The 20984-nt window shown below is 39.6% G+C and overlaps 1 protein-coding gene across 1 annotated transcript in view; it reads left to right on the plus strand.

The window, feature by feature from the left end:
• Positions 1 to 8014: 8014 nt before the first annotated feature.
• Positions 8015 to 20984, plus strand: part of DRD4 (dopamine receptor D4) — a 38752-nt gene continuing 25782 nt past the window's right edge. Inside the window, exon 1 of the mRNA XM_087719860.1 lies at positions 8015 to 8463. Within this exon, the coding sequence (XP_087575986.1) occupies positions 8203 to 8463 (261 nt within the window). The 5' untranslated portion in view covers positions 8015 to 8202. The remainder of the gene's footprint in view (positions 8464 to 20984) is intronic.

Below are 20984 nucleotides of genomic sequence, written 5' to 3' on the forward strand. Positions count from 1 at the left end.
CTATATTTCCTACTTTGCATCTGAGTTTTTTTTCTTTTTCTTTACTCCCTCCCTCCTTATTTGACTGGTTACCTAGTGATTTTTGCTTGGAATTAGATCCTAAAGGTTGTGCAGATTGGTCATCTTCTCCCCCACCTCCATTTTATTGTGTACTTGACTGTGTGTTTCTTGTGTGTGTGTTTATTGAGTTTAATGTATTATGTGTGTGTTGTTACTATCTGCATGTTTATTGCTCCTGTGATTATTATCAACAATCTTGTTGATATCTCTTGGAACAATTACAGTTTCCAAGTAGTCAGAGAAAGCATGCTATCCAAACATAATGCAACCAAGCGCATCTCACTGCAAGTGTTACATCGATCTGCAGAGTACAACAGAATGGCTTTTATCACAGTTTTAGCAATCAGTCAAGCTCTTCAACAGGATACTACATTCCATGCTTCCCGCGTCCTTCCCAACAGATACCAAATGATTACTTTAATCCTCATTCAGCTGTAGGGGATGGGGCTGAATGATTTATATCATTAGTTTTGACCCACTAGATTTCTTCTTATAATTTTTTAAAAAAACCCAATTTTCCTAAAAGATTAGATATGCTCCAGTCAACCTTTAGTTCAGTTCAGTAGTTGGTCACATACTCAAACTATCTATGATATCTCACAGTCTTGGAAAATGTGTGCCTACTTCCCTTATGTCCAGCAGAATATTCATATTCCCATTGCCCAGCAACTAAAACAGAATAGCCAATTTCAGGGTTAAGTATATTCTTTATCTCAATTACTGTCACAGGGAATGGGATAAGGTGATGCTGGTTGTGGGGAGGATAATATGTACTGATTAAACTATTACAAGCCAGATGCCATTATTGGCAAATTTGATTAGCCAAGGCAAATCCTTCAGCAGGAAATAATCTATCATCCTACACATCGTTCTTAGCACTAAAGCTGTAGCACTAAACAATCTGATAACCAGATAGGGGATTATAGGGCACAAAGCCATTTTCACACATTTGTAATTCATTATTGCAAATGCCTGTAACTGGGCTTTTTAAAAATCTGTATCCAGACCTGCTCATATTGTTATGTTATCCAATTTCCTGTTCATTTTGTAAGCCTGGATCTTTTACAGGCAATCACTGAGTCAGTTTCCCAATCTCAAACCAATATTTTATTAAAGAACCAACTGAGTTTCTGGTGACAGAATCTAGCAGCCTGAAAACCAAAAGATTTAATCATTTAAAAATTGCTTCCACAAATTATGGCCCATAATTCATGTTTTATAAATAACAGTGGCAGTAAATAGATGTGTACAATATGCTAAAAGCAAATAAATATGCTAGAACTTCTGATGTGGGAACTAAACAATTTTGTTTGCAAATATGAGCAATATTAGCTCATGCTTGATAATTTGGAGACATTTGGATAAGATGAAAGTTACAATTACCACTGAAACTTTTAGAAGAAGAATTATGTTGCAAGCAACCCCTAGTTTTTCAACCCAGTGAATAGTAGGAGAATAATTTATTGAACGCTATTGCATACTTCCAAACTAATTTAATTGCTTTGGGGTCCTTTTGATAAATTAGTAAAGTAATAACATTTAATAATTATTTACAACAGCATTTTTACTGATATTTGCTGATTTAGTATCTTTAAAATACCTGCCCATATTTATATACTTTTCCTAAATATTAAGTGAAGGATTATTCAAATTATTTTAGTTTATTGCCAAATATTTATTAAATAATATTTTGCCTCAATTTGACTATTTATACATCAGTAAAGTTTCATTCAAAAAGTCAGGCACCTGGGTTTGGGGGCGGCAACAACTTTCATTAAAAATCATACACAAGTAGAAATGCTTCTTTATCTGAGAAAAAGAACATCTATCTGTACATGCTCAGAAAAGCACTTTTTTATTTATAGCACTGAAAATGTTTGATCTGTTTCACCTACTCAAGGATAATTACACATACTTTTTCTAACTTTGCTGAGAAATTTTCTTTATCTTGCATATTTAGATATAAGTTTTAAAATATTGTTTCTTGAAATTGCTTAACTATAACAAAGAATGTTGTATGTTCTGTTCCTAAATACTCACGAGGTTGTGAATTATATATACATGCAATACAATAAATCATTGTTATACTTTGAAAAGTGAATTAATAACATTAACATATAATTACAATTTGGGGGGAAAGATATGTAATTCTGTACATTTAAAATGTTAGTAGAAAATTAATGAAAATGGATGAAAAATTAAAGGGGGTGGAATAAACAATTTATAGGCAATCATTCTATGCCCCAAATCTACACTTATTTGGAATTGAATAGTCTGTTTCCTAGTACCAATACCAAATTGATATTTTGCTAAATGTGCCAACTGCAGTTTGATTCTGGGTTTGAAATAACATTTGGAAATACATGTCTGGGTTTTTAAAGATATGTCAGCAGTCTTTTGAAGGGGAGATAGAGTAAAATAGTGATTCCATACCACCATATCTGTGGCTGACATGCTTGATTTCTTGCCATTTTTCATAGGACTTCTTTTAGTGCAGTTTGTGTTTTCAAGGTAGTTTGTATGAATTCTGTAATCCTTCTTATAAACTAGTTAAAGCTCTGTTGTAATACCAGTCTGCCGTTATAAGGATTCCGGAGGGAGAGAGGAAGAGAGGAAGAGAGGAAGGGAGGGAGGAACGAAGGAAAAACACTCATTTTTTTTTCATCCCAAGCAGAATCAACACTGGGGAAGGCATGACTTATTTCTTTCTGACCTATTCTTCTGGATAGGAAAAAGCTTTGTTCTTTTAAAATCAGAGCTAGAAACTCCAGCAAAACAGGGAAGGACGTTGCTGAGTCAAAGCAGGGTACACCATTCTCCCAACAGGTTTATGAATGGCTGAAATACTGTAAGAGGCTGGGAGAAATAGGAAGGAGGGAAATGGACAACTTTGTTTTGACATTCAGGTTAACTTTAAGAAAACAAGGTAACAACAAGGTAGCTTATCTCTTTATTCACCAAAAATCCAACAGGGTGTGGGAGCCTTCCCCCCCCCCCAATTCTTTAGAGATAAGAGAAGGACATCAAAAGAGGCATTCTCTTGGAAGGCAGATGGTGGCAGCAGAAACTGCTACTCTGAACAGGATGCAGGGTCAGTGACGGCAGACCCAAAAGGTTTCTAGAAAAGGATGGATGGGACTTCCAATCAGCTACCTTGTGGCCTCAGCCCTGCTCACTCCATAATGAGGTGATGGGATAAGTGGAGAGTAAAGGGCAATCCAGAGTGGGGAGAGAGAAAAAATGGGAGAAGAGAGAAAAATTGCTATTGATGCTGGAACACATAGGCAAGCTTCTCTCCTTCTCCTTTTTTCTTAATATTCTCTTTAATTAGGAGACTGAACAGTGGATGACCTCTTCCAAAACCAATTCAGTAAATGTCTAGAGATATCCTCAACCATCCAGATCATGTTTGTCCCAAAGGTGCTTTTCGCTTCTCATCCAGATGCTTCTTCATTTCTGAACTGAAAGTTTCTTGGATGAGAAGTGAAATGTTTTCAAAGGAAAACCCAAGAAAATCCAGTTGCCTTTTGGAAAAGCAGATTTGGGACAACCAGTCCAATCGTTCCAGCAGCTCCCAAGGAAGGGTGCAAGTTTTCAGAATACAAGGAGGTGAGGATCTAGAGCACTTTCTGGAGAACTGTAAAAAAATTGACTATGTCTATTAAGGTGGGGATAAATTAGTATATGTGATGATGGAGAACTGTCCAAATGCTATGCTTTTTGGAAATGATTTGGTAGAACATAATGTATATGAGAGACAATTTCATCAGGACTCAGAATCAGCCCAAATGGACACTGACAGGAAAAGATCATCCAGAGCCTTGGAAACCCAGTAATAAGAGAAACAACACTTGTCGATCAGAAAGATTGGCAGTTTGGCAGTTCGAATCCCTAGCACCACGTAACAGAGTGAGCTCACATTAGTTGTCCCAGCTTCTGACAGACTAGCAGTTCAAAAACATGTAAAAATGTAAGTAGAAAAAATAGGAACCACCTATGCCGAGGTGGTGCAGTGGTTAGGGTGCAGTACTGCAGGCCACTTCAGCTGACTGCAGTTCTGCAGTTCGGCGGTTCAAATCTGACTGGCTCAGGTTGACTCAGCCTTCCATCCTTCCGAGGTGGGTGAAATGAGGACCCAGACTGTGGGGGTGATATGCTGACTCTGTAAACTGCTTAGAGAGGGCTGAAAGCCCTATGAAGCAGTATATAAGTCTAACTGCTATTGCTATTGCTACCTTTGGTGGGAAGGTAACAGCGTTCCGTGTGGCTTCGGAATTTAGTCATGCTGGCCATATGACCATGGAGACATCTTTGGACAGCGCTGGGTCTTTGGCTTTGAAATGGAGATGAGCACTGTCCCCTAGAGTCGGAAACAACTCACACATATTTGCGAGGGGAACCTTTCCCTTTCTCTTTATGCTTCTATTGCAGTCCACTTGCAGACAAAAGTAAAGGACTAGCAATTGGCTTTAAGATTATTTTAGGAAATTGCTTCACAAAAATGAGATTTGAATTGAGGATTTGCCACCACTGATAGATTTTGAGAGTGCCATAAAGTTATTTTGGTTCCTAGTGACCACATAGACAGCTTTTCTCTGTAGTGATCTATCCCTAAGCTGGCTTTTGCAGTCTTCCAATAGTACATTCATACCATAACTGAGTCCATCCTGAGTCCATTTCTACTGGTCATCCTTTTATTTCCTTATACCTTTCCCAGCATTAGAGACATCACTCCAAATTCATGGCCACCATACTTATGTATACCTTCTCACGTAAAGGATGGAGGGTCACAATTTAAAGAATTGTTAGCTGGATAATGCCATTAGATTTGTCAACAAACCAGATCAGTGCCACTAATAGGTTGAGTGAACCAAATGTGTCAGGCAACAAATATCAGGGGTTAGGGAATGGCAGGGAAGGGAGACTGATTAGTTACTCCCTTTTCTGTCTGGAATACAATGGGAATACTATTAAGCAGCAAGAAATGTACTGCCAATAAAAGAGGTATTAATTAAATCCGTTCTTCAAAATAATAATTTGCCCATCCCCAAAAACATAAAAGATTTTTTAAAAACTCATATGCATTTGAAGAAATGAATGATAATTTATCATCTCAAATCAGAATAAGGGTGGAAATCATTATCCTTATGGTGCTACTTATAAAGAGGCATATTTTCTGTTTGCTGTCAAGTAATCTATTTTGGTTCCAATATCTCTTTGATAATCAGTTTTAAAGTGGCAGTTTATTTCTCATAGTGTCATTCAGCAATTCCCCAGGATTTAAATAGGGGATAGAACTTTTCAACACTGATGAATAAGGCCATCCAAATGTGAATTCAGTGTTTTTTTTAAAAATTGGAAACAATTTTATCTTCATTAGATGTAATTTACAAGAGCAGGATACAATTTTTTGACTCAATAAAAATGTACATAAAATTAATTATATTTGCATGTAATATTTTTATAATTCTGTTAACGAACACATTATTCAGTCATAATTTAAAATGACTGTTCTTCTGCTAGCTCTAAGGTTTCAGAATATAATATTCTATTTTGCTGTTTTTTCTTAAAGGATAATTAATAATGTTACTGAGTTTAGACTACTCAAAACTGGAATATCAGAAACAAAAACTTATCTGCCTTCCATGATGATAGACACAAGAAATCTAAAATGCTCCTATTTTAAAGGAAAATTATTTGGACAAAAAAAACCTAATCTTCTGTACACTTTACATTTAGTCACAGTTTAAATAAAGCACAATTAACTGAACTGATATTAACATGGTAAGGCACAGATCAGAATAAAAGATGAGTCTAATATGATACTAAGCCAATATCAAGTAAATCATACTTTGGCTAGTGCACTGGGCAAACTGGACCAATTCTCTGGTAATACTGGAGAGCAAATTCTCTTCAGGCACTTCTGTTCTTCCCTTATGCATCAAATGTACTGGTGTCACAAACAGTTTCTGAATGACACTTTATCTCTCATTTCTCCTTAACGCTCTGTTATTAATTAAACACCTAAAAGATGTTTCAATCAAACAAGGATTCTGAGATCACCTAGAAATCAGTCAGTGTAAAAAAAAAGTGGAGTTTAATAGAGGCATGGTGAATTAAACTAAGAAGCCCTTTAAAAAGTAAGATGTGATTTAGGCCTGCCACTTGATGAATCACTTAAAAGATAATTGTAATCACGAGTTATAATTAATTAAATCTACATATGAATAAGGCAATTATTCTGGGGGGGGAAAGCATTTTGTCTTTGGTGATGATGTACAGGTTCGTCTGCATAAGCACTATTGCTTCCTCACGTTCAAGGGTACTTCCTGAAAGAGCCACAAGATTTGGGATTACAGAATTGGAATTGGTGGTCTAACATCTTCAGCGGTATTCTGACTTGCCTAGAAATAATCACTAGGTTCTATCCAGGAACAAAACCGACAAAAAAATTTTTAGTCTGAACTATATTATAGGAATATTTCATTTTGGAATATTTATTTCTTTTTTTTTCTACATCGGAATTGGTAACTGGAAAGATTCACAAACTGGCCAAAGAGCCCTTTGCTCATGAGTGTCAATGTCACTGATGGAACCCCACAAACCTGGGCAGTTGAGTAAATTCTAGAAGATGGAAGAGTTTTCCCTATCTTCTGCATCCCCATGGGACCAGGTGGAACAAATCTTTTGCGCAGTGCCAGGCCCATGGATCTACAAAACGCGTGTCATCCCCTTCCTCCAAATGAGCCCCCTGATCCCCGTATCCAAAGTTAATTGACAGTAATGCCACATTGACGCCCCACAATTGCTCCCCGGCATCTGGGAGGGGTCGGCACGGAGCCTCTTTTCACAGCTCTTACATACCCGGACCAAGAAAGTTGCTTAACTGTTTTAAAAAAAAGTATCATCTGGCAGGGCCGGGCCAAATGCTGCACTGCTTTTTAAGGATGAGCGGCGTTGAGATTCCTAAAGAAAGGCAGGGAAGAGCGGCAACTACCATCCTGTAGCGCACCTACTCTTCCCTCCCTTCAGTATTTTTGGAAGACTAATTCCAAAGCAGGAATGCTGCCTCCCTTTTGTCCACGCGAACTTCACACTCGGAACGGGGAAACCTATTTATTTTCGAATTTCCTCCTTCAGCTCAGCAGCCCCTTCCCGCTCTTTAGCGAACCCGCGCCGAGTCAGAAGTCTTCTTGCTCGGCGGCGACCACGTGGCGAGAGCGGTCTCGCAGAACCATTGCCAGGGGATGGCATCCTGGGAAAGCAACGGCTTCCTCGCTCTTTGACGGGGAACGGCGCGGCCCTCAGTCCTGGAACAATGTCCCCGGAGCGCCAGCGCGACTCCTTCTGTCAGACGGAGAGGCTGGAGAGGGGGGCGAATTTGGGCGCCAACTCGCGTCGGGCGTTGAGGCGACTCGGGAAAGGTCCGCCGGTCGTCCTATCTGCACCTCAGGCCGCTGCTGATTGGCTAAGCGAACCGGCCGGGCCTTCCAGCGCCGTAGCAGCACTCTCTCTCCCTCCCTCCCTCCCCTCCCTCCAGCCTTGCGCCCTAATCAGCTTACTTTCCTCTTGGAGGCGACCCACTTGTGGAGCCGTGCAAAACTAGCCCGACTGCCCGTGAGCAGAAGCCGGAGGAAAGTCGGCAAGAATTCCACAGGGCCGCGCCAGCTATTCTCCCTCTCTTTCTTTTGGGCGTGCGGAAGGGCGGTCTCCGGTGGCGCTCGGAGTGAGCCCCGCGGAACTCGAGGGGGGTTTAGTTTGGACCGCGCCCGGCTAAGGCGCGGAATGGGCGTGGAATGGGCGAAGTGTGAGAATTTAACTTAAGACAAGTTCCGGGAAGGACTGCTAGGGCGAAGCTCTCCCCTCATCCCGATCAACCCCCAGCAGCAGCAGCGGCGGCGGCAGCGGGAGTAGAGCGGCTTGGTTGGATCGGGGCAAGCGGCTCGGTCGTTTCGGAGATGGAGTGGGGCAGCCTGGGTACTGACTCCCGCCAGCCCAGCTGCCGGGAAAGGTGACTCTATCGCCGGCCAAGTTCCACCGGACCGCTGCTCTTCCACCGGGCGAGGCGGGCGACCGCTTGGCTCCCAACCGCGGAAAGAAGGAAGGAAGGAAGGCGAGAGGGCGCTTGGGCGGGAGAGGGCCATGGGGTCCAACAACACGGAAGACCTCATCTTTTCCAACGGCACCTACCCTCCTCCTGAACAGGACCCGGCCCGCAACTATGCCGCCTTGGTCTTGGGCATCTTCCTCATCCTCTTTATCATCAGCGGCAACTTGCTCGTCTGCCTCAGCGTCTGCACGGAGAAAGCGCTGAAGACCACCACCAATTACTTCATCGTCAGCCTCGCCGTGGCCGACCTCCTTTTAGCCATCTTGGTGCTGCCTCTTTACGTCTATTCCGAGGTAACGACCCCCCCCCCAGCACTCTTTAACTTCTTCCAACTCTACTGATGGTTTATGATGCAATCGGGTTTTTTTCCCCTTAGGTGAAAAAAAAAAGCTTCCTCTACGGTTGGAGATATGTTTTAAATCTGATTGTTGGGGTTTTAAGGTGCCCCTTTTTGACCCTGGAGGACAATCTGATGCAATTGTAGATAAGCATGGGAGAGGAATATATAAGGACCTTTGTATCTTGGAAGTTGGTCCATTTTCCAGGATGTATCTCGGACAATCCAAATGAAATAGCAATTCTTTTTCTAGGCTAGTCTAGTTCTGCAGAAGAAATGCCTCAATTCTGTTAGGTCCTTAATTTGTTTTTTTAAAAATAGCTTTTGCTTTATAATCTCTCCACTATAAAATATATTTTTCTTAAAGATATTAAGTATATTTGTATCCTAAACTAGGACTACAGTTTGAAGGCACATTATATATTAGGACCTTTTGGTTCAGATTTGGAATGTGCCAGAAGCTCCTGACAAGTAAGAATATGAGCTTGTTCACCAGGAGAAGGAAGGTTGGGTATTTCTAGCATTCACTGAACTCTTGTGGTCTCCCAAAGGACAAGGTGATGGAAGAAGAGTCGGTTGGCATGATTATATTAATTACTTGACTCTAACAAAGATTATATGAACAGTTATTTTCTTCTGGAGAATAATTAGGGTGATGGTCTGAAGAGTGTCAGTTCAAAGTTGGAGAAATCCCTTTCAAAATTTCACTTGATAAAGCAGCTGTGGAGATAAACTTTGGTCATCCTGGCTTCATCCTTTCATGCCCTGAAAATAATGTGAAGGAGTGCATATGAAACTGCATTGTTCTGAACTCTTCGGAAGGAAGTTAAGATATAAGTGCAATTCAATAAATACAGTTAGAACAATAATTAAAATGCCCACAAAAATAGTATACCAATTATAATCTTGGGAATTATATGCACAGAACCTTAACCTGGTTTAGGAGGAGTTACGTTGTTTTAATAGACTTTCTTTGGGCAGATGTATTATGGTTATCTTTTTAGATATGAGAAATTGGAGGCTTGAAGGTTTGCCTTAAGTATTTTTAAGTGACCTTTCTTTTTAGATATTTTTGGGCCAAGTGTAGTATTGCTTAAGTGCTAGCTAATCTTAAATAGCTAAACTGCAGTAATCTTTCCATATGCTGTTGCACAAGCTTCCATTAAGTAATTTGAAGAAATGGGTCACATAATAGAAAACCTAGACTAAGGGGTCTTTAACCAAGATTAAAATGCTGTTTAATAGAAGCATGATTTAGTCCAAAACATGTTTACGCAAAAATAAATCCCACTCTAGGAAGTGAGGTATGTTAAAGGATGTGTTTAAAATTTCCTGATGATAGAACATAGATCTAATGGAAAACACCTGGATAATTTGAAATTCAGAAAAAATGACAAGATTCTTAATGATATTTATCATTAAGTCAGCTAGTTGATGCATGAGAGATTTACACTAGTTGGAGACTAAACATTCTTTAAAATTCTGCAGTAACAGGTGACTATAATGTTTGGCAAACAAAACATGTCAAATGTTATCACTAGCTATGGGAGAAATCTGATTCCAAAGCTGAGCATTTGTAAGCCATGTAAGGGAGTTTCAGAGATAAAAGTTTGTGAGTGGCTAGAATTAGTGACGGGGAAATATGGATACATTTTCTTTTTGATGTTCATTTTTGAAGTAATTATAATTTTGTCATACTTCAAAGTATGTGTGCATAGAAGGTCTCTGTTTTCAGCTTCACTAAAAATATTGTCCAAAATAGATGTGGCAATCCTTCTTAGATCTGATTCAAAATCATTTGAAGTTAATGGAAATCATGTGAGATAAGCTAAATGTGGGGTAGATTGAATGTCAAGAATATGTATTAGAATGTGAATTAGAAACAGTGATGCGACATTCACCGCACCCTATTATTATCCATTATCTTAACAGGCTGTTATTAGATGAAAAAAGCACTCATGTTTCCAAGGGTACATCTCATTTAAAGAAGAAAAGGAGCTCGATGAGCGCTAAAACATTATTTCATGCATGTGTTTAATGAACGCAGGTATTCTGTAATGATGTGGAGAGCACAGTCTCCATGTAAGTAAACCAAAACATGCAGTGGCCCTTTGAGTCCCTGTACTTGTGTTTCAATGAATTTGATTCTGGAAAAGATATGGCTTTCTGAAATTTCCAAGGCTAAAGAAAAATCAATGCAAGGAACTTTGCTTATTGGTGTTAGAATATACCAGTGTTTTTCAACCACTGTGCCGCGGCACACTAGTGTGCCGTGACATAGTGTAAGGTGTGCCGTGGGAGAATTACTTTATATATAGTCAATAGAGGCACAGAGTTAATTTTTTTTAACATTTTCTAATGGTGGTGTGCCTCGTGATTTTTTTCATGAAAAAAGTGTGCCTTTGCACAAAAATGGTTGAAAAACACTGGAATATACCACCTAGCTTTATTATAGCAGTGGATCTTTGAAACAATGAAGACATTGCCCTATTTGTGGATGATATTTGCAAGCTGGTGAATACTGCAATGGTTAAAGTAGAATAAAACCAAATCAAATGCTGCTTTGTAATTTTCAGTCAAAGCCAATTGCAATTTTGTACATTTAGAAACCAGCATGAGGGCCAGAAAGATGTGCTAAAGGTATAGGAGATTAGTATGTCCTGGAAGTAGAGTCAACAGCAAATTGGAGTCTATAAAAGACAGAAGTGTGAATCATCTTGGTGGTTGTTAGTTTGTCCCGGCAAATCTAGTTTATGTCTATGGAAAATCTGAACAATGTGTTGTTCACTCAACAGCATGCAACCCATCAACCATTTCATTTGAGGTATTTCATAGTCTTTCAGGTTTTGCAGCCTTTGAAAACAGAGATTTTATTGAAGTATCTAGGTTCTGTTCAGTGAATAACATTTATATACATCTATCCTCAAAGATGCACTAGTGACTAGTACTTAAGTGGCCAAAACAAGAGATGATAAAGGAAGAAAAGCAGTTGTGTTTTGGTTTTTCCTCCTAACCTTTAGAAAATTTTCTAGTCTGTTGGAAACCCCAGTGCTCAAGTGATAGGATTTCATGTCCCAATGAGAAGAGTAATATCAGGTAATACGAAAGACTAGTGGCTTCATTTAATGGGGAAGGCAGTGACTACATTTAGAAGAATAAGAGATAATTTATATCACCGTACACTCTTAAGATTCGGGATCATGGTGACTCAGTGGCTAAGACGCTGAGCTTGTCCATCAGAAGATCGGCAGTTCAGTGGTTCAAATCCCTTGTGCCACATAATAGAGAGAGCTCCCATTACTTGTTGCAGCTTCTGCCAACCTAGCAGTTCGAAAGCACATAAAAAATGCAAGTAGAAAAATAGGAATCACTTTTGGTGGGAAGGTAACAGTGTTCCGTGTGCCTTTGGTGTTTAGTCATGTCAGCCACATGACCATGGAGACGTCTTTGGACAGGGCTGGCTCTTCAGCTTTGAAACGGAGATGAGCACCACCCCCTAGAGTCGGGAATGACTAACACATATGAGCAAGGGGAACCTTTACCTCTTAAGAAAATACTTTTAATTCTGTACCAGTGGGCAAATTGAGGGGGTTGTTTTGATACAGTCTTTTCTTTATTAAGGAAAGAAAGAAATTCTGTTTGCAGTGCCTTTTCTAATTGATGGATGATGTTGTTCTCCTTTGCCAATGTGGATATTTCTGGAGAGGGTAAAATACAGGATGCATCTTCCCAATGGCTTGTGGTTTTCTTGCTGGTAGCAGTTGTACTTCCCTTGGGTGTCTGCAATTTGAAGTGAATATTCTTTTTGACAGGGAAAGTAAAATGAATTATAGCTATTTTTTTCTGCAACTGGTGTATCCAAAGTACTTTCTTCCCTGCCCTTTTTCTGTGATGCAGTTTATCTTCTTTAGAAAATTTACTTTTGTAACCTTTATGTGTGAAAATGTTCACTTTTTCTTTATGAATAATTCTACACTGTGATCAAGGTGTGTCTTTTTTTTTCCTGCTGCAATGTTGCATAATATCATGGATTAAAAAAGAAAACTTTTTTTGAACTTTTGTAGAGACTCCTTCCTATCCAGAATGCTTTGTTTTTAAATATAGATTTTGAATGTGGCTCTTTCATTGCAGAGCTGAGTTATTACCTATTGTCTTTGAATAGAACATTGGGTGGTTTAAAAGAAGTGTTTATTTTTTATTCATGCAGAATTGTAGCTTTCACAGGCATCAGTGAATATTATAAGCAACAACGCAATCTTGTTTGAAAAATAAATGGGTAAGATCTGGGAGTAAGTGTGTCCACTGGATTTTGCTCCCAGATCAGCAAGCAATATATGACTGCAAGTTTGATGGTCAAAAATAACATATCAACTAATATTACATGCTTATGCTGTGCTCTTTAGTATAGCACTTATTTCAGCAAGAGCAATACTGATGTTTAATCATCTTAGATGGATTTTTCCCCCTGATCAGATTATCTGAGCTAGTAGATCTAGAATGTTAGCTTTTCATCACATTGCTGCACTGGGTTCATTGAGCAGCTTCCCCACCATATAAATCCTACTTGATACAATAATTATTTTTTATTGGCTTGGTTTGAGTTTCTTGAAAGAGTAAGCTTAGACCTTATTATACATAGATATTCCCAGTTTGGAATAGGTGGTGTTTGTGAGAAAGAGAGAATAGAATCGGAACATTTCACAGAGATAGATCATTCATTGATTGGCCCAGTTAATGTTGGTGTATATGTGACACTGTAAGGCCCACACAGAGGAGGCATTTGCGCATTGTGCAAATCCCAATGCCTTTCATGCAGTTACCATGGTTAAGAGTGTTGGTATTCAGCATATTCCAATTTCAGAATCTTTCTTATATTATTTTCCTCCTTTAGTATATTATTTTCCTCTCATCTGTGAGAGCTAAAATGTAGACTTTACACCAGATACTTCAGCTTGGTTTTTGTGTAGATGTGTGTGCTTTTCTTAGATAACACTCCGGGTTGTTAAATACCAAATATTATTGGCATTACAGTTTCATCTAGAAGGGTTGACAGCTTTTCTGATATCCCCAAGTTCTCATTTATTTCTTCATGCCAGAGTAGACAAATTCTACTGCAAGCAATTTGGAGTAAGCAGAAGAACATGGTATGGTTTTCTCTATTAAGATCCTACTAGCAATTTTTTTATCACTGTACTGTGAGTTCTATTAGTATTGGATAAAAGGTAAAGCCAGTGGGTGGTCAATTTAATACAGTCTTTTCCCTGCTAGGCTGCTACTGCCTATTGAGGCAAGTTTGGGTTAACTACTTAGGAAGTTATTTTTAATACAGTTCATTAGGAAAAAGAGGAGAGTGAATCATCAGTGATTGGCTAAGCAATTCCCTTCTTGAGGTTTTTAAATCTTTGCTTGCTAATAAGCAATGCACCTGTTTTAATTTGTCATTCAAAGGGAAAATTTGATCTACCCAGCAGGGGCTTACTGGTTTTGTGAAATAGAATACACCCAGTGTCATATATAATCCATCACACTTTATTTTTCCCCTATATAGGTTTTTTTACTCCATTTTTGGTAAATCAGTCACTGCAGTCACATTATTTTCCAAATAAGATTCTTACTAATAAATAATTCTTTATCTTTTGATTTCATAGGTGGGAAATGGCAACACAGATGCAGAGGAACTGGTGGTGTAGACTGTAGAGCCCCTGAATCTGTTTATTCAACCCAAAATGCCCTAAGTTAAAAAACCTTCAATCTGGATCCCCAGAGGATCTAGTCTTAGAGCTCAGTTGCAGAGAGAGCCTGACATAAATTGTCTTCATGGAGACACAGTGGAATGGAAGGTTTCAGGCCAAGGGACTCCCATTTAAGTTTCTGCACATTTGAGAGGTAAAAAGGCAATACTTAAGTGAAGCTCAACCCCTGGGGATTCTACCTATGCCATTTTCTTGATGATGATACATCTCTGTTTTACTATTGCCGCCTTCTGAAATGTGTTTTTCAACTTTCAACAGCTTTGAGAATCCAAGCAGTTTTACAACCAGCTATAAACTAGGGATTAGTTTATGAGATCAGCCTCTATGTAGAAACACAGTAAATTTTATGGAATATTTAAAACAAAAACCCAAAACATTGGTTTTAACTGAATTCCACTTTGAATTCTGGGCGCTGTCCAGGGTCCTGAAAATTTTCTCTTCCTTCACATATATACAGAGAGCATTCCCCTTCTCTGTTTTCAGGAATCTTCAACTTGACTGAGCACTAGCCATCTTTTACCCTAGGCTCTTGTTTGATCGCACCTTCCTAGCTTACATTACATTTGGACGTGCCTTTGCCAGAATGGATAAATATTTTCCTTTGTTATCATAAGAAGACAGAGATACTAAGACTGTGTTAACTATACCAATACTCCAGTGGTGAATTCCGGGTCCTGTTGTAACTGGTATGTTGCAACGGGGCCAGGTGTCCACCACGTGCATGCGTGCAGCACACACATGTGTACCCACCATCCACAACGTTCCAGCAGCTCTGCAGAGCGTCGCGCAGGCGCCATACACTCCGTGCACAAATGGCTCAAATAGAGGTAAGGAGAGCGAGTGGGCGGGCCCTCTGGAGCACCGGTATGCATGTACCAGGGCTTACTGGTTGTATCCCACCACTCCAATATTTATAACAGAATTTTCAAGTCTACAAAGGGGTTGAACTTCAGTTTCTTTGATTTCCCATTGCCTGGGAGTAAAACCTATAAAATACAGAGCAAATTATAAAATAATCACGCAAGAGGGAGAAATTTGGAACATCATAGACAGTTGACCATAATTTTCTGGGAATCTACCCTTTCTTTCCTGGCTTATATTCACAGTTCCAATTTAGTTCTTTCCTCACTAATTAGATAAAAATATCTATTAAATATTTTGCTTAACATCAGAATATTAGGGCAGCAAACTGGCTAGACACTCTGGTATTTAAGGTCTTATTTGGTGGGAAAGTTTGGAAATCTGAAGTTTCATTTTAATTCTGGAGAAATCACTGTGAATAGTCTGTCACGTCTGATACCTCTCATCCCCAATGTTTTTAAGGAGATTCTTAATTTTCATTTAATTGAGCAGTTGAATCTAACAGCAAATAAAATTCGGGAGTAGAATGAGAGTATTGGATAGTTTATACTTGTGCAATTTCAGTTGTCTGAGATGGAGAACCAGGCTCTATTCGTTGTAGCCATCTGCACAATCCCTGCAGGTTAAATCCAATCTGTAACACACAGTAGGTGATTTATCAAATTAGATGTGTGTTTGTGTGTTTGTGTGTGTGTAATTTTTAAAGGAATAACCAACTTTATAAAAAAAATTCTTACCATCCGACACGTTATTTATTTTTGCAGAGACATATGTAAGGAAGCCATTATATATTTATTTATTCAGTATTATATGTGTATAGGAAAAACCAGTGCCAATGAAAAAGATGGAAGTAGATGTGCTGCCATACTCCCAATATTTCTGATCTTTTGGTGTTGAATGAAGGAGTCTGCAAAGGATTTCTACTTTCATTTGCAAGAAAATGAGTAAAAATAGTTTCACTTACATTATTTACATTACAGAATGTAAATAAATAGCAGAACACAAAGTAACTATTTTGGAAAAGCAGGACTTTAATGGCAGCATTGAGTGAGAAATTGTAGAACTCACTTATATCAAAGGCTTTCAGGGGATAATCCCAGAAGGTCTCAACAAACAATGGACATTTAATCCATCAATTTATTGGTGCCATTCATTGTTGCTGTTTTATACTCCTAGCAACTGCATAGAATGATTTTCTCCATAATGATCTATCCCTGACTTGTTCCCTTCAGATCTTCCAACAGTTGCATTCACCAACACTGTAATTGAATCCATTCATCTTGCTGCTGGTCATCTTCTTCTCTTTCCTTCCATCTTTCCCAGGATTAGAGCCTTTTCCATAATGTATCTTCCCATAACATGTCTGAAATAAGATAATTTCAGCATGGACACATCTGCCTTAAGTGAGAACTCTTGGTTGATTTGTTTAATGATCCATCCATTTGTTTTCTTGTATGTTCTGTGTGTTCTCATAGTTTAGTCCTCAGTAGCAAAGTTCTTAAACTATCTACTGTGGATCTCACACAATTCCTAAGTGGTCTATAAGGAGGCGTGCATAAGCGCACTGGCATGCCTACCATCCCTGTCCTACTGTCCCCATTTATTTGTATTTATTTCATGCACTAATGTCCATGTTGATAACTGTTATCTCGTAAATGTTTGACAAAATAAATAAATAAATAAATAAATAAATAAATAAATGAATGAATGAAAGATATATCAGGGATGTAAGAAATAGTATTGACATGCACAGCCTCCTGCCTCCCTTTATCTGGATTATTTTTGTTTGTTCGTGGTTTTTATCTAGAATGTTGCATTTTTAATTATGATATGTTTTGAATTTTTTTATAGAGAGTCACCCAAGTCTGTGGTTGAGGTAGCATACATATTTTTAAATGATTTTTTTTCACCTCAAATAGTTATACTTCTTTTCTTGTAAATATTTAATTGGGTTGTTTTATTCAATGTAAGCACAGGCCTAAACAGAGCTTGATCAAGTCCTCTTTTGAATCTGCACACAAAAATGGGAATTGAGAGAAGTGGGTTCCTACATCTTTGATAGCTGCATAAAGCAGGAATCTCAATCACTATGGTTTTCCTTGTGTAGCTATGCACAAGCCAATTGTCCTTTTTGTATAACTGTTAAAGTACAGGAAGTGTTGTAGACTGTTTTGAATGTGATCATCCTTTTATCACACATTTTCACACATTCAGAGGCATATAACCAGATACCAAAACCTGGCAGTTACCAAAACAGATAACACAGTCACTATCTATTCCATCAAAGAGAGATACATTAGTTCTTTGCTTTATGTATGTAAAAGAAAGAGTTGCAGGAATCTGGACTTTGATTTCACTGTAAATAGAACTCTCTTTTGATATACAACAGTCTCTGGAACTCTTTTGGCTTTCTACTATAAAGATATTTGTCAAAATTCTTGGATTCTTGTGCACCTGTTGAAATGTTTTCTATCCAGTCTATCTTGAAAATGCCTCATTGTGCTAATGGAAAGGGGTGAGTGACAGTTGCCAAAGCATCCTGCTCCGTGAAAGGCTGCCTCCAGGATGTTACCTGAAACTGGCTAAAAGTTCTCCTAGCCAGCACTTCCATCTGCTGTTCAACCAGGAGCAAGTGCTTGAAAACCCCAGATGGCAGCCTTGCTTCTTCCAGGGGAATGTGATGCCTTCCAGTGATACAACTAGCATAGAGCCAAATAGTTCCAAACAAGCATAACATCTTGTTGAAATTTAATTTAAACTGCCCAGTCAGAAGGAGCAGAGATAGTATAAAACAGGTCCTGATGATCCACTGATGATCCAAAATTTTGCTAAGAGGTCGAGCAGGATCAGAAGGGTCACACTCCCTCCCTTCAGGTCCTACTGTAGGTTGCTGCAAGTGTGATCAATGCAGTTTTTATTTAATGCCCAGGTCTAAAAAATTCTAATTTGCTTCACCCAGAATCCTTGAGTCCCTGCTGCCTTTTCAACAACCTTCCTAAAAAACATCAAGTTGGAAAAAGTACTCAAGTAGACAGACGTGGTGATAATGTCCAAGTCAAGCATGCTATTTCCTTAAAAGTGTTAAAAGGAAGAGCATGATTGGCATCTGGCAGTCATATTTTCAGTCTCACTTTGTACATTCTCCTGTACTGGCATTGTCAACATTAATGGCATTTGGCCTTTTGGCATCTGGCTTCCTTTTTATTTGATTTCAGAGCCACAGCAGCATGGATTTCCAATTTCATTTTGCTTCTTCCTTCATTATCTATTTTCTGGCCCGATTCAAGCCATTGCCATGTGCAAAGTTCCTAAATTTAAAATCTGTTAACCCTTTTGACACAATGGTATATTGTGCCATCTCATTTTACTGTGGGATACAAAACTGACACAAAATGAATTTATTTGCAATGGCAGATTTCGTTGGACGTTAAATCCCATCAGTATGGGTTGGATGCAGATGATGAACAGGTTATGCATGATCTTGATGCATCCTCCTTATGCCGACTTTCTCTGAAATATCTGTTTTTCTCAATTGGTTTAAAGCCGCAGTTTTAGGAAGCAACTAAAGGAAAGTTGGTTGATGATCTCTGGTGGGCCCGGGACAGGGGCTGCTCCTCTTCCTGGTCCTATTAGACGTCTCAGCGGCGTTCGATGCCATTGATCATGGTATCCTATTGCGATGACTCGGGGAGTTGGGAGTGGGGGGCACTGTTTTACGGTGATTCTCCTCCTACCTGTCGGATCAGTCACAGTTCGTGTTGACTGGAGGACAGGGATCGACCCCAAGACGCATCACTTGTGGGGTGCTCCAGGAGTCGGTTCTCTCACCCCTCCTGTTCAACATATATATGAAACCACTGGGCGAGATCATCCATGGTTTTGGGGTACGGTATCATCAATATGCTGATGATACCCAACTTTTCATCTCTACCCCAAACCACCCAAACGATGCCCTCGACGTGATGTCCTGATGTCTGGAGGCTGTGCAGATCTGGATGGGGAGGAACAGGCTCAAGCTCAATCCCTCCAAGACTGAGTGGCTGTGGTTTCCATCATCCCGATTTATGTATCTTGTTCCATCTTTGATAATAGGGGAAGAAATTTTAGCGCCCTCAGAGAGGGCTCGCAATCTGGGAGTCCTCCTGGATACGTGGCTTAGTTTAGAAGAACACCTGACGGCCGTGACCAGGAGGGCCTTTTACCAGGTTCGCCTGGTACCTCAGTTGCGTCCCTTCCTGGATCAGGATGCTCTATGCACAATCACTCATGCCCTCGTCCTTCGCCTGGACTACTGCAACACTCTACATGGGGCTGCCCTTGAAGAGCACCTGGAGGCTTCAGCTGGTCCAGAATGCAGCCGCACGGGTTATCATGGGGGTACCTAGGTGTTCCCATGTTACACCCCTTTTAGGTGGCCTGCACTGGTTGCCGGTTGTTTTCCGGGTGCAATTCAAGGTACTAATTATGACCTTTAAAGCGCTCCATGGCTTAGGCGCAGGGTACCTGCGAGACCACCTACTGCCACCAGTAGCCTCCCACCATCCAGTGCGATCCCACAGTGTTGGTCTCCTCAGGCTGCCTTCAGCCAGACAGTGTCGGCTAGCAACCCCCAGGGGGAGAACCTTCTCTGTGGGAGTGCCTTCCCTCTGGAATGAGCTGCCCCCGGAGCTTCGCATAATCCCTGACCTCCAGTCCTTCCGATGCGCCCTAAAAAGTTGGCTTTTCCAGCATAGTAGAGCCAAGGTGGCGCAGTGGTTAAATGCAGCACTGCAGGCTACTGCTAGATCAGCAGGTCAGCGGTTCAAATCTCACCGGCTCAGGGTTGACTCAGCCTTCCATCCTTCCGAGGTGGGTAAAAATGAGGACCCAGATTGTTGGGGGCAATATGCTGACTCTCTGTAAACCGCTTAGAGAGGCCTGAAAGGCCTATGAAGCGGTATATAAGTCTACTGCTATTGCTATTGCTATTGCTATTAAGCCGGCCTGGCCTGAACAGAATAAAATAAATGATTAATTTAATTGTTAATTTTAATCTAATTTTTAAAATTTTATCGTTAGTATTAATTGGTTTTATTTTTGGATACTTTATTTAATTTCCTTTTTAACTTTTGTAATATGTGTTTTTTTATGTTGTACACCACCCTGAGTCCTTTGGGAGAAGGGCAGCATATAAATCCAATAAACAAACAAACATAAACAAACAAAGTATGGTACAATTTTCTTTTAGAGCAGTGACACTAAAAATTATGAAACCGATTTCTCTGGAAGGAATGCGCTGTGCTCCTCACTAGAAGAATTGGAAAAGCCAAACAATTTTGTGGGTAGGAAAATAGGCAGGCTTTTTAGGTACCTAAAACATGAAGAAATGAAATGGTGGTTTGAATCTATGCATATCTGTACCCAGAATGTAAGGTTTTAAAAGGTTACCCATGGCAGCAACTGTGATCTGCAACTGCAGAGCTATTTTCAGGTTCTGGATGTCATGTGTGTTTCATGCTCACCTTCCAAAGAAAGAAAGAAAAATCATTGTAAGTATTGATTGACATATACTTGCTGGGAAGCAACTGTATTTTATGGCTTCCACAGGAAATATATTCTCCAGTATAGAAATATTTCCTCAATAACAAGGATGCAGGGAAGATACTTACAGGGAAACTGGGATTTGAAAAGAAGGAGATACCCTGATGGCTGAAGGTACATCTCTCCACAGCAATTTCTGTTCACGCTATTTTTATAATACTAGGGAGGATTTTGTATTTTCCACAGTGACAATAACTGTATTTAATAAAACTGCAGATTATTGAATAACGAGGCTTTGTAATAGCACACATGAAAGAAGATTTAGGCATGTGAACCACAAATA

This window comes from Thamnophis sirtalis, unplaced genomic scaffold, assembly GCF_051295495.1.
Source record: "Thamnophis sirtalis isolate CommonGarterSnake01/CBP01778 unplaced genomic scaffold, rThaSir2_p1.2 scaffold_1, whole genome shotgun sequence".
NCBI lineage: Eukaryota > Metazoa > Chordata > Lepidosauria > Squamata > Natricidae > Thamnophis > Thamnophis sirtalis.